At 45.7% G+C, this 12,950-nt stretch overlaps 2 protein-coding genes across 4 annotated transcripts in view; one reads left to right on the top strand and one right to left on the bottom strand.

Annotated features, from left to right (window-relative positions):
* Positions 1-12,950, top strand: part of kcng4 (potassium voltage-gated channel modifier subfamily G member 4) — a 383,395-nt gene that overhangs the window by 331,253 nt on the left and 39,192 nt on the right. For 2 of the 3 annotated variants that reach the window (XM_016998491.2, XM_016998489.2), the window contains exon 1: positions 5,854-5,992. The exons of the other annotated variant lie outside the window; for it this stretch is intronic. The gene's annotated coding sequence lies outside the window, so the exon portion shown is untranslated. Of the gene's footprint in view, positions 1-5,853; positions 5,993-12,950 lie in introns of those variants that run through there. 3 annotated transcript variants of the gene reach the window in all.
* wfdc1 (WAP four-disulfide core domain 1) overlaps positions 3,051-12,950 on the bottom strand; it is a 12,596-nt gene continuing 2,696 nt past the window's right edge. Inside the window, exons 2-7 of the mRNA XM_008123211.3 lie at positions 11,043-11,493; positions 7,893-8,088; positions 6,606-6,689; positions 5,825-5,965; positions 4,799-4,840; positions 3,051-4,464 (exon numbers count right to left, since the gene is read on the bottom strand). Of these exons, the coding sequence (XP_008121418.2) occupies positions 4,406-4,464; positions 4,799-4,840; positions 5,825-5,965; positions 6,606-6,689; positions 7,893-8,088; positions 11,043-11,186 (666 nt within the window). The 5' untranslated portion in view covers positions 11,187-11,493 and the 3' untranslated portion in view covers positions 3,051-4,405. The remainder of the gene's footprint in view (positions 4,465-4,798; positions 4,841-5,824; positions 5,966-6,605; positions 6,690-7,892; positions 8,089-11,042; positions 11,494-12,950) is intronic.

Genomic DNA, 12,950 nt, shown 5'->3' with positions numbered 1-12,950 from the left:
TATTTGCATGGCCTCGCTCTCCATTGCGGTGCTATTTGCACAGATTTTGGGAACGGTTTGGAATGAACGCCCTGCAAAAGTTCGCAGTTAAGGCCTGGACATATGACAAGCAAGGTCCGAGTTTGGCCAAGAAGGCAAAGGTTATGAATGAGAGCATGGACAAGTCAAGATCTACTGGGAGAAGTGAGAGATTTCCATCCCTTTTTGCCCTTTTGAAGTCTGTTTAGACCAGGCATGGGCAAACTTTGGCCCTCCAGGTGTTTTGGACTGCAACTCCCACAATTCCTAATAGCCTATCTGTTAATTGGCATCCATTGCTAGAGTTGTGCGCGGAATTTGTTTCTACCATTTCTTTCGTGTCTTCCGTTTCTTTGGAAGCACAAAACGGGAAGCCCTCCTCCCCGTCTGCTTTCGTTTGCAACCAAGCTCCTCCCAGAGTTTGCTTCCATACCTTGGAAAGAGAATGCATGTGAGGTGTGAAGGCCCAGAAAGCATGTGCACCTTCCAGTGCCTGCAGCTCTAGAGTTAGAGGCGCTCGGCTGCAGGCCCTGGCAGACATGCACACTTTCCGGTCCTGCACGCCACACGCACACTCTCTTTCCAAGGAGAGTGTATGTGGTGTGCGGCATGTAGCCAGGCCTGGAGTGCACCTGTAGCCAAGCACCTCTTGCTCTAGAGTTAGAGGCGCTCGGCTGCAGGCCCTGGCAGACATGCACACTTTCCGGTCCTGCACGCCACACGCACACTCTCTTTCCAAGGAGAGTGTATGTGGTGTGCGGCATGTAGGCAGGCCTGGAGTGCACCTGTAGCCAAGCACCTCTTGCTCTAGAGTTAGAGGCGCTCGGCTGCAGGCTCTGGCAGACATGCACACTTTCCGGTCCTGCACGCCACACGCACACTCTCTTTCCAAGGAGAGTGTATGTGGTGTGCGGCATGTAGGCAGGCCTGGAGTGCACCTGTAGCCAAGCACCTCTTGCTCTAGAGTTAGAGGCGCTCGGCTGCAGGCGCTGGCAGACATGCACACTTTCTGGTCCTGCACGCCACACGCAGACTCTCTTTCCAAGGAGAGTGTATGTGGTGTGCGGCATGTAGGCAGGCCTGGAGTGCACCTGTAGCCAAGCACCTCTTGCTCTAGAGTTAGAGGCGCTCGGCTGCAGGCGCTGGCAGACATGCACACTTTCCGGTCCTGCACGCCACACGCACACTCTCTTTCCAAGGAGAGTGTATGTGGTGTGCGGCATGTAGACAGACCTAGAATCATAGAATCCTAGAGTTGGAAGAGACCTCACGGGCCATCCAGTCCAACCCCATTCTGCCAAGAAGCAGGAAAATCACATTCAAAGCACCTGTAGCTGAACACTTCTTACTCTAGAGTAGAAACCAAATAATAACAGATATTCATTCTCCTGATTTTGGGAGGCTCCCAAAAATGGATCAGAGCCCCCAAGAAAAGCTGGGACACGAAAGGGGGCAAGGTTTACCCAGAATGCACAACACTATCCATTACTATTACTGTTTGAGAAATAGATCAATGCAGCAAGGACTGTTTTGCTGAAGAAGCTTGGATTGTTTCCCATTGCAAACCTGAATCGTTTCCTGTTGCAAACCTGAATTATTTCCCGCTGCATGCCATTCCCTGCAGAAACTTTCTGGCGGCCTACTTAGGACGCCTACCTGTTTTGCCACATGCCAGGTGCACCTACTTGCTGTGATTTGCACCCGTTTCCTCTCTAGATAGGCATCTCTTTCACAGACAAAAGGGCAGTGTTTTGGTTCAGGGCGAAAGGAAGATGCGGGCACTCTTGAGATCATGGCAACTTCAGAACCGGGCCGTTCCTTGTTCTGGCTTTCCTTCTGGAGAAAGTTGACCCGGGGCAAGGAAGCTCAAACCCTGAGGTGCAATCCAGCCCTCTGGGCTTCCTCTCTTCCTTACGATGCCATCATTTGATGTTTTCTCTGGCTTTAGAAGATTGCAGTGCAGCTCCTAATGCTTAAGTAATAGTTGGGAGTAAGAGTTTGAAACTAGACCATGGCAATATTTTTGGCCCAAGGAGGTCCCTCAACGTTGTTGCCACAACCCATCATCAGATGGGTTGGACAAAGGTGGCTTCATTGACGGGGAAGGGAGACGTATCATAAGAAGAGCCCAAAGCCAAGGTGCCTCCACAATTGTACATGGCAGTTTCCAGAGTCGCAAGATGAAGAAGCAGCTCTCCTGGCCCAAGGCACTTTCTGAGATCCACACTTGAATGTTGAGGCAATTTTGAGCGTCCTAGGGAATGGTTTCAGCTCTCCCAGAGAACCGGAGGGACCTCTTCCTCGAGGCTTTCTTAGCAAGACTCATCATCCTGCCAATCAACCACTGAGAGGATGAACCCACCAGAAGCAAAGTCCTCAGCACCAAGTGAAGATCACAACATGCACTGGGATGGTTTGTGATATCTCTGCCCTGTCCCATGCAACTCTGCAGAGAGACAAACATAGACCTAGGTAAACTGAGGCCAGGTCTGCAAATAGCTGCTGCTCATTTGAATGAGGTATCAGTGGGTTCCAATGGCAGCTTCAACCTGGACTTTCAAGGAGCTATCCAAGTCCTGGATCTCTTCCTGCAATTGGTTCAGAACCCTGGAGAGCTCCCAATTGGAGAGCAAAGTCAGCAAGTGGGGTCAGTCTTTCTCCAATGCAGTGGTCTCCAGGTGTTTTGGACTTCAGCTCCCAGCATTCCTAACAGCTTAAGCGGCTGAGAGGGAAAAGGAAGGGCCCGAGGCTGTTGGAGTCCAAAATACCTGGAGGAAGAACCCAAGTTTGCCCATACCTGCAATAACCTCAAGTCGGAGCACATTCAGAGAAGGACATTGTAAACAATAAGAGGTACGGAGAACAAAGCATATGAGGAAAGGTTGAGGCAAGGAGTTGGGCAAGTCCAGATTGGCAAGGAGAAGATACAATCGCCCTCTTTGAGTGTTTTATATAATCTATTACCTTCAAATACATGGCGGTATTTTCTATTTCCTACTGCCAAAGGCAAAGCATGTTGAATGAGACAGGCATATTGCTCCAAGAAGCAACTTTAATAGCACTCCAAAGGATGACTTTGTAAATCAAAAATCCAAAGACTCTTGTGGAGTTATAACCAATCATGCCTGTGCCTGTCCAGTGTCCCTTTTGTGACTCAGTTTCCCCATATGAGTTCCAACAAGTACAACGAGGGTGACAATGACATGAAAAGAGGAGGCACCTAAACCGGATCGGCAGCCATGCGGTTGGAAGGAACTCAGTGCCTGAAACCCAGAGGTCATCTTCCCACACCAGAGTGACACCAGGACATCTTTAAAGAAGGTTGAGAAAGTACCGTTGTGTTGTCGAAGGCTATCATGGCTGGAATCACTGGGTTGCTGTGAGTTTTTTGGGCTGAATGGCCATGTTCCAGAAGCATTTTCTCATGATTGTGGATGGCGCCTTCACCATTTGGTGCCATGGAGAAGAAGAACTCAACAAGTTCATGGACCACACCAACAACATCCACCCAAACATCCCATTCACTGTTTGGAGCCATGGAGAAGAAGAGCTCAACAAGTTCATGGACCACGTCAACAACATCCACCCAAACATCCCATTCACTGTTTGGAGCCATAGAGAAGAAGAACTCAACAAGTTCATGTTCCACATCAACAACATCCACCCGAACATCCCATTCACTGTTTGGAGCCATGGAGAAGAAGAACTCAACAAGTTCATGGACCACGTCAACAACATCCACCGGAACATCCCATTCACTGTTTGGAGCTATGGAGAATAACTCAACAAGTGCATGGACCACATCAACAACATCCACCCGAACATCCCATTCACTGTTTGGAGCCATGGAGAAGAATAACTCAACAAGTTCATGGACCATGTCAACAACATCTATCCAAACATCCCATTCACTGTTTGGAGCCATGGAGAAGAAGAACCCAACAAGTTCATGGACCACATCAACAACATCCACCCAAACATGTATACATACACACTTGCCTCACTTCCAACAGACCTCTGAGGATGCTTGCCACAGATGCAGGCGAAATGTCAGGAGAGAATTCTACTGGAACATGGCCATACAGCCCGGAAAACTCACAGCAAACCAGAAAGTACCATGGCTAGAACAATGGTAGAGTTTGGGAATGTTACTTGGTTGATCTCCGGAACCTCTCAGGCAGCAGGGAGTCCAAAGAAGTAACTTCTCCAAGGCACAAAGGTTGTGGATAATGGGATGGGAATGATGGGGGTTCTTGGGCTAGTTTTGTAGCCACGAGGAACAAGAAGAGCTGTGCTAAATTAGAGGAACGCCTTAGAGGAGGTGACCTATGCCTTCCGACTCTGCAAGTGGTTCGCTGTGAGAATCCGCCTTGAGATCTGGATAGAGTTAGCCGAGGTGCTTCTGTTGCTGCTTCACGTAACCCACCACGTTGTTGGAGCTGCCTCCTGCAAAGGTAGAATGTGCAGATTAGAAAATAACAGCAATACAAGGCCATTGAAGAAGATAATTAATATTAAGTGTGCATGCCTGTCAGGGCCTGCAGCTGAGTGCCTCTAACTCTAGAGCAAGAGGTGCTCAGCTGCAGGCACTGGCAGACTCATGCGCTTTCTGGGCCAGCACACTTAAGCGGCTAAGAGGGAAAAGGAAAAGGCCTGAGGCCAGGAATGGTGGGAGTTGGACTCCAAAACACCCAGAAGGAGGTCCAAAGTGTGCCCATGCCTCCTCTAGAGCAAGCTTCTGTTGGACAACGACAATACGATTTAGATCTTGGAGACTTACCAAAATACTCTTTGTAATGTTTAGGTCTGCGATTCCATCCATCTGGGGAAGGAAAAAAAGCAAAGCAAGTTTGAGAAACTTGAGAGTTCGGTATTTTCCTATCTTTCTAAGAAACGGAGCCTGAGAAAACCTTATAAAATGCATGGGGTTGCTATGGGTCTAAAGGAGACTTGAAGGCAAAGATGCAAAGATAATTTGGAGCCACGAACAAGGAAAACCCGCTTCCCTTTTCCAAGGCCTCTTGGCACAGCGGGACACCTAGCGTTGCAAAGCACGACATGCAGGAAAGTGGAAATTAGAGTTGTGCACAGATCTGTTTTCCTTTGTTACATCGGTTCTTTCGTTACTTTCATTGAATGTGTTTTTGTCATGCAGGAAAGTGAAAATTAGAGTTGTGCACAGATCTGTTTTCTTTTGTTACATCGGTTCTTTCACAGCTTATATATATATATATATATATATATATATATATATATATATATATATATGAATTTTGGATCAGTGCTTTATTTTAATAGAATATTACAGTAAAGTCTTTGGCATGACAAATGCTAAGATCTGAATGAAGATGTATATTAAACTATTAACGGGATTTTTTAACGAATGCTTTGTCAGGGTTGAAACAAAGCATTCCACTGGGATGAGGATTTTTTTAATGTGTTCTGATGGATTTTAACTGAATTTTGTACTGCTGCTTGCATTTAATTCTGCTTTAATTTTTAAATAACAATAATAATATACCTTTATTTTTATACCCCAACTCCATCTCCCCAAAGGGACTCGGGGTGGCTTACATGGGGTCGAGCCCAGATAAAAACAATGGCAATATAAAACACATCAAATGTTGCACAAAAAGACATGCACAGTTATAAAATTTACACATTAGCATATAATGATAAAATAGCAAACGTAATAAACATGATTTAGAAAGGATTATAAAAACAGAGTGGTAAAGTGCAGCATGTGAATTTTGCAAACATGACATAGTTGATAAAGTGCTCCTTTTTGTCTATTTGTGTGACATACCAGAGTTTCCACGCAACTTGATGCACTGGCCCCGATTGGGGATGCCTTCTGCCGCGTTGCCGGGGTTGATGATGTGGCATTCGTATCCTGTCGGACAGTGGAGCGGCTCATCTCCATCCTCGGTGGTGCTGCAGGCCTCCGCTATGAGAAGGAACATCAGAGCAAATGGTGAGCAGAATCGTTGTTGTTGTTGTTGTTGTTGCGTATACCCTGCCTTATCTCTCCCGAAGGAGTGGCAGGCTAAAACCCAGAATCTCAATCACCGGATGAGAGACTCCCTCCTGGGCACACAGAAGATGGGCCGACTTGGAAACCACTGAACAGACTGCGCTCTGGCACCACGAGATGCAGAGTCTCTGGAAAATTGGAATAATAGTTTCATCTATGCTGACGATCATGCCATCACTGCTCAATAGCTTCCTAAGATCTGCAGAGAAGGAGAAGGGGATCATCTATGCTGATGATCACTCCATAATCTCCCAATATTTTCCTAAGATTGACAGAGATATTCACAGCAAGCAAGAGTCCAAAAGTGGCAGGCGTCTTTGTGTATCGTGCATGCAAAAATTGAAAATTTCAAAGTGTTTTTTTTGGTTTTGTTTTTTTGGACATTTGCAAAACTGTACAAAGATTTCTCACCTAAATGGCTTGTTTGGATGGACATTTTTGCCACATCAAGACCTTGCTTATTTGGATTAAAACCCAAAGTGGATTCACAATTCCTTTGGCATTGGATCCACTGTATTCTTACCTTTATAAAAGCACATTTTTTCCCTCTTACCTTGCAAAACCTCCTCCGGTCCATCCAGCAGCCAGCCATTCCCTCCCAACCAGCGCGGTTTCGGCTGCACCAGCCAATCTAGGACTTTGCAAAAGAGACCAAATTGGAATGCAAAAGGGCAAGAATAACCCCGGTTTCCACTGGGGAGACATTCCTAGGTTTTCCATGCACAATAGGATTTAAGTCCTTCAGAGGTCCAAAAAGACAACCGATTGGCTACAGAGCGCTGCCTGGTTATTTTTGAGGCAAATGAAGCGTATTTAAAGACTGCTTAAAAAGACTGTTTATGTCGCACCTCAGATTAGCTTCAACTTGCAATATACACCAAACTGCACACAGGTTGAAGTCTTTTTAGTTTATTAGAAAAATAGAAGATAAAAAGGTTCTCTAAAAGCGAAAGTAAAGTTCCAAAATATCGTTGCAAAATAAAGCCTTAGAAAATAATACTGGAATTCACGAGGAATAAACAAAGTCCCAATAGAGCATGACAAAGTCCCAAAAACATGAACACAAAGGCTGCAAGATAATCCAGGAAAACGAGAGCTTGCTTCTTGATTGAACGAAAAGTTGCTTTGACAAAGGTTTGTCTCCAAACACATTGCTTTTAATACCCTTTGCAAAGCATGAAAGCATTTCTTTGGCCTCTAACCTCCTTCTTGTTTGCTATTCTCACACTCCTTTGAACCCTGAATTCAGCCCGATCTAAAGATTCCATTTCATCAAGGTTGGACTGCTCGTTTGTGTCAGCCTGCTTGCTATCGGACTGAGAACTGTCTTCCTTTTCTAAGTCAATCTGCACCTGGCTAGTTTCAGTATCAGCAACATCATTCCTTGCTGTGGGAAAATGAATTTGCACTCTTTGTTCCTCATCTTCCCACAACATTTTCAACCTGATTTTGAACCGGAATCCCATAATCCCCATCAGAGTCACTCTGAGGTTCCAGCTGAGTCACAACAGTTTATTCCCTCTGTTCTCTGTAGGAATTCAGAGAGACTGCTGTATATATTGTTGCTCTGTTCGATCTTTTGAACTGAAGTCAAGTTACTGTTACTTGTTACACAAACCTGAGTGACACTTTATGACACTGCAGGGTATATTTTGGTTCAGAAACTGTACTAAAGCTTATCTTTATTTACATCTATAACCTCCAACATTTCCAACCTGTGTTGTTTGTAACTTGGGGACTGCCTGGGTTAAATGTGCCAATGTGACTATGTTAAACAATAGTTTTGTGCAGAGGACAGTTCAGGCTATGATCTGCCTGGAAAACGGAGAGGTTGCCGTACCGGGAGGAGGCGGCACCGACTCCAAGCAGGCGTAGATGCACCCGTTGTAGCAGCAGCGCTTGTGCCTCTCGCACTCGGAGTCGGAGCGGCAGCTGGGCACCTCGCACGCGCGGTCGGGCAGCGTCTGCGGCGGAGGGGGGCAGCGGTCGTTCTTTTGGTAGGGCGCCCCGTGAGAGTGGAGGGGGAACTCGTAGTCCTGAAAGAGAGGGGAAAACACAGAGTCCGGTTGCGCTTGGTTCCACTCCTCAGCACTACCGCACTTACTCAAATCTAATGCGCACCTTCGTTTCCAAAACCCCGAAACCAAGAAAAGTTTTTGCGCAGCAGCAAAAAGTGCCCTCTTCGTAATTTAGCCGAAAATCATGCACATTATAGTTTTTGCCTGCTTAGAATTCTTTTAGCAAGGCAATTTGGTCCCCCCAAAAATGTGAGCGTCAGATTTGAGTCCATATTATTTATTCAGTTCCTACAGTATGATCTGTGCTACTCAGAGGGACCACTAGATGGCACTGTGTAGCCACAGCAGCAATGCCTGGCTTGAGATCCGTGTTGGATCACAGCTCCCAGCACTCTTTCTCATGGGCTGGCTGGGACTTGCAGTCTGACAACAAGAAGGCTTCCCACCCTTGGCTAAGAACAGCTTACGGACACAGCATAACATTAAGCCCAGTCATGTCCGACTCTGGGGGTTGGTGCTCATCTCCATTTCTAAGCCGAAGAGCCGGCGTTGTCCCTAGACACCTCCAAGGTCATGTGGCCACTGGCATGACTGCATGGAGCACCAATGTTACCTTCCTTCTGGAGCTGTACCTATTTATCTACTCACATTTGCATGTTTTGCACTGCTAGATTGGCAGAATTATTATTATTATTGCCCCAGACTGTGGTGGAGGCTCCTTCTTTGGAGGCTTTTAAGCAGAGGCTGGATGGCCATCTGTCGGGGGTGCTTTGAATGCGATTTCCTGCTTCTTGGCAGAATGGGGTTGGACTGGATGGCCTATGAGGTCTCTTCCAACTCTACTATTCTATGATTCTATTATTATTATTATTATTAAGGCAAAGGTTTCCCCTGACATTAAGTCCAGTTGTGTCCGACTCTGGGAGTTAATGCTCATCTCTCATTTCTAAACCAAAGAGCCGGCATTGTCCATAGACATCTCCAAAGTCATGTGGCCATTGGCATGACTCCATGGAGTGCCGTTACCTTCCTGATGGAGCAGTACCTATTGATCTACTAACATTTTCATGTCCATAGACCTCCAAGGTCATGTGGCCACTGGCATGACTGCATGGAGTGGTGTTTCCATTTCTGTCAGAGCAGTACCTATTGATCTACTCACATTGGCATGTTTTCGAACTGCTAGGTTGGCAGAAGCTGGGGCTAACAGCGGGTGCTCAGTCCCCTCTCCTGGATTCGATCCTGCGACCTTTCGGTCCGCAAGTTCAGCAGCTGAGTACTTTGACATCCTGCACCACCACAGGCTCCTATCTATCTAATATCTATCTATCTGGTTGTGAAGGTCTACTAGGAAAACTAAACTGTGTGAAAATGCCCATGGGTAGAGTCTTAGGGCCTCGCAGTCTCCTCCAAATCTCCCTCTCCATAATAATAATAATAATAATAATAATAATAATAATAATAATAATAATAATAATAATAATAATAATAATAATAATCAGCCACTCCCTCCCCAACTCACCCCTTTGAAACCTTGTCCGTTTCTCGGGCGGGCGAGCCCTCTGGCCTGCCCTCGGATGGCTTCCTTCCTTCCTTCCTTCCTTCCTTCCTTCCTTCCTTCCTTCCTTCCTTCCTTCCGTCCTTAGTGGCCCTTGCTCACAATGGGGGGAAATGGGCTTTCAAGGAAACACCTCTTGCAAGAGGAACGGTTTCTTCCGCCAGCACATCAGATATATATAATATGGCCTTGTTTTCCAAGCATGCCTCCCACATTCAAGGAAATGCCAACTGGGCTTTGCAATGCTGACGAAAGGGCCATTCAGTGCTAATCAAGGTGGCTCACGGCAACATCCACTCTTGCCTCCAACATACAGGAGTTCTTCCTCCCACTCTGGACATCATTCCACAGATATAAAAGGGTAAAGGTTTCCCCTGACGTTAAGTCCAGTCGTGTCCGACTCTGGGGGTTGGTGCTCATCTCCATTTCTAAGCCAAAGAGCCGGCGTTGTCCGTAGACACCTCCAAGGTCATGTTAACGTAATGACTGCATGGAGCGCCGTTACCTTCCCGCCGGAGCGGTACCTATTGATCTACTCACATTTGCATGTTTTTGAACTGCTAGGTTGGCAGGAGCTGGAGCTAACAGCGGGCACTCACTCCGCTCCCCGGATTTGAACCTGGGGACTTTCGGTCTGCAAATTCAGCAGCTCAGTGCTTTAATGCACTTCGCTACCGGGGTTCCTTCCACAGATATATATCTATATATATAAAAGAGTGATGGCATCAGGGCAGCGGACAAAACAACAAAACTACAGGCCCCCCAACCTTGAAATTTGACAACACAACCCATCATCCACGCCTCTAGGTTGATACAACAAAAAGAAAAGAAAAATAAAGTCCTAATTACAGGGAGAGGAATAATAGTTTTTATCCAATTGCTGCCAGTTTGAAGGCTAAGCTCCGCCCACTTAGTCTCCTAGCAACCCACTCAGCCCAGGGGACAGGCACAGTTAGGCCTCACTTAGGCCTCTTCCACAGATTATCTAATTTGCACTGGATTATATGGCAGTGTAGACTCAAGGCCCTTCCACATCTATGTAACCCATTTAGAATCTTATATTCTCTGCTTTGAACTGGATTATCTTGACTCCACACTGCCATGTAATCCACTTCAGTGTGCATACTAAACATAAAGACAGCCATACAACAGACATTCAATACCACCACCACCTCAACAATTCCTCACCAACACCACCAGACAACAACACAGCAACGCGTGGCCAGGCACAGCTAGTATATATATATATATATATATGCCCCACTTTATAAAAATAAATAATAATAATAATAATAATCATCATCATCATCATCATGCTCAGCATCCTCCTTCCAAAGTGTTGTGGTCCAAACAAATCCACTTCCCGCTTGATCATCCTGTGATAGGATGCCCTTTTCTTATCTTTACTACTCACGTCGTATTTCTCTCCCGGCTTCAGGTGCGGATTCCGTCTCCAGCGTCGCTTGGCACACTTTAAAGGCGTGCATAAAAGCAAAAATAGTACGAGACACAAAACCAACCCAAAAGTCTTGGAACCAGTGTGTCGTTTGCCTTCCATCTCAGCTCCTTGCAGCCAAATGCGTCCTCTTCTCACAACATGAGAAAGAGAGCGATAAAAAAAAAAAAAATAAGGAAAAGTTTTAAAAAATCCAAAATATGGAGAGGATGGACCAGGCAATTGATTTTTTTCAGAAGCGAAAAAAAAAAAAGAGAGAAGTTGGTCGCTTTGGTCCGGCTCCAAGGAAAAATACCAAAACTTTGCCAAAGTTTTGGACTGGGGACCCAAAAAGGGTTTCTTCTTTGCCGCCGAGAACTTTCTTGCTCTCCAAATCCTCGGCTCTTGTCTCTTTGGAGGCTTTGCCACCCTGGAAAGAGAGATGGAAAGATTATTTTTAGACCTTTGTTTCAACATCTGGCGCTGCGAGAGATTGAGAGAAAGAGAGGGGGAGTGGGCTTTTCAAAGCCAAGGAGAGAAAAAGACAGGATCAGATGACAGCTGCTGAAAAGGGGGAAGGAAGGGAGGAGAGAAGGAGCTGGAACATCAATGTTGTGTTTGCAAAAAAGAAGGTCTCCGAGGAATAGGCAGGGCAAGCTCGGGCAAGAAGCCTTTCCACGCTTCCCAAGGCGAAATTCCTCCCCAAACAGCTGTCCTCTTTGCTACCCACTTCTTGCAATTTGAGACCCAGCGTCAGGCTACGGCTCTAAGCACCTGGGCTTGAGTCTCTCCTCACAAAACCTTAAGCACGTCACACTCTCTCAGCTTCACTGGAAGGCAAATCTTGCCGAGAGAACTCCGTGATGGCATCATCTTACTGCCACCATCATTTGGAAACAACTTGAAGGAACGCAAGAATAACACACCAGACACAGTTTATCCACAGCGAACCACTTCGCCCTCCAACCTCTCCCCTCCAATCTTCCCACCAGAGTGGAAATCATCTATCGGACAGATGCAAAGCTATTTAACCTCAGCAGACTGAAAGCCAAAACCAAGGCCGCTACATGTTATAGAACTCCAATATGCCGATGATAATGTAGTCTGTGCGCAGTCAGAAGACCTTAAACGTCTGTTATGGAACTCCAATATGCTGATGATAATGTAGTCTGTGCTCATTCAGAAGAAGACCTACAACGTCTCTTATAGAACTCCAGTATGTTAGTGATAACATAGTCTGTGCTCATTCAGAAGAAGACCTACATCTGTTATAGAACTCCAATATGCTGATGATAACATAGTCTGTGCTCATTCAGAAGATCTACAACGTCTGTTATCGAACTCCAATATGCTGATGATAACGTAGTCTGTGCTCATTCAGAAGACCTACAACGTCTGTTAACGAACTTCAATATGCTGATGATAACGTAGTCTATGTGCATTCAGAAGACCTACAACGTCTGTTATCAAATTCCAATATGCTGATGATAATGTAGTCTGTGCTCATTCAGAAGACCTATAGTAAGTAAGTAAGTAAGTAAAAGTTTATTTGTATACCGCCCTCTCTCCCAAAAGGGACTCAGGGCGGTTTCCAATATAAAATCAGCATAAAACATTATACAATAAAATACGGAAAATACTGAAAACACTGTAAAACACTATAAAAATACAAAAAAAGCCCATAACAATTGACTAAGACAATCACATAAACAGAGGCAATATAATCACGTCTCTTACAGAACTCCAGTATGCTAACGATAACATAGTCTGTGCGCATTCAGAAAAAGAGCTACAACATCTGTTATAGAACTCCAATATGCCGATGACAACGTAGTCTGTGCACGTCCAGAAGAAGATCTACAACGTCTGTTATAGAACTCCAGTATG

Source organism: Anolis carolinensis, unplaced genomic scaffold (genome assembly GCF_035594765.1).
Source record: "Anolis carolinensis isolate JA03-04 unplaced genomic scaffold, rAnoCar3.1.pri scaffold_9, whole genome shotgun sequence".
Taxonomy (NCBI): Eukaryota; Metazoa; Chordata; class Lepidosauria; order Squamata; family Dactyloidae; genus Anolis; species Anolis carolinensis.
Note: the sequence above shows the minus strand (reverse complement) of the source record. Positions and strands in the feature narration are given on the sequence as shown.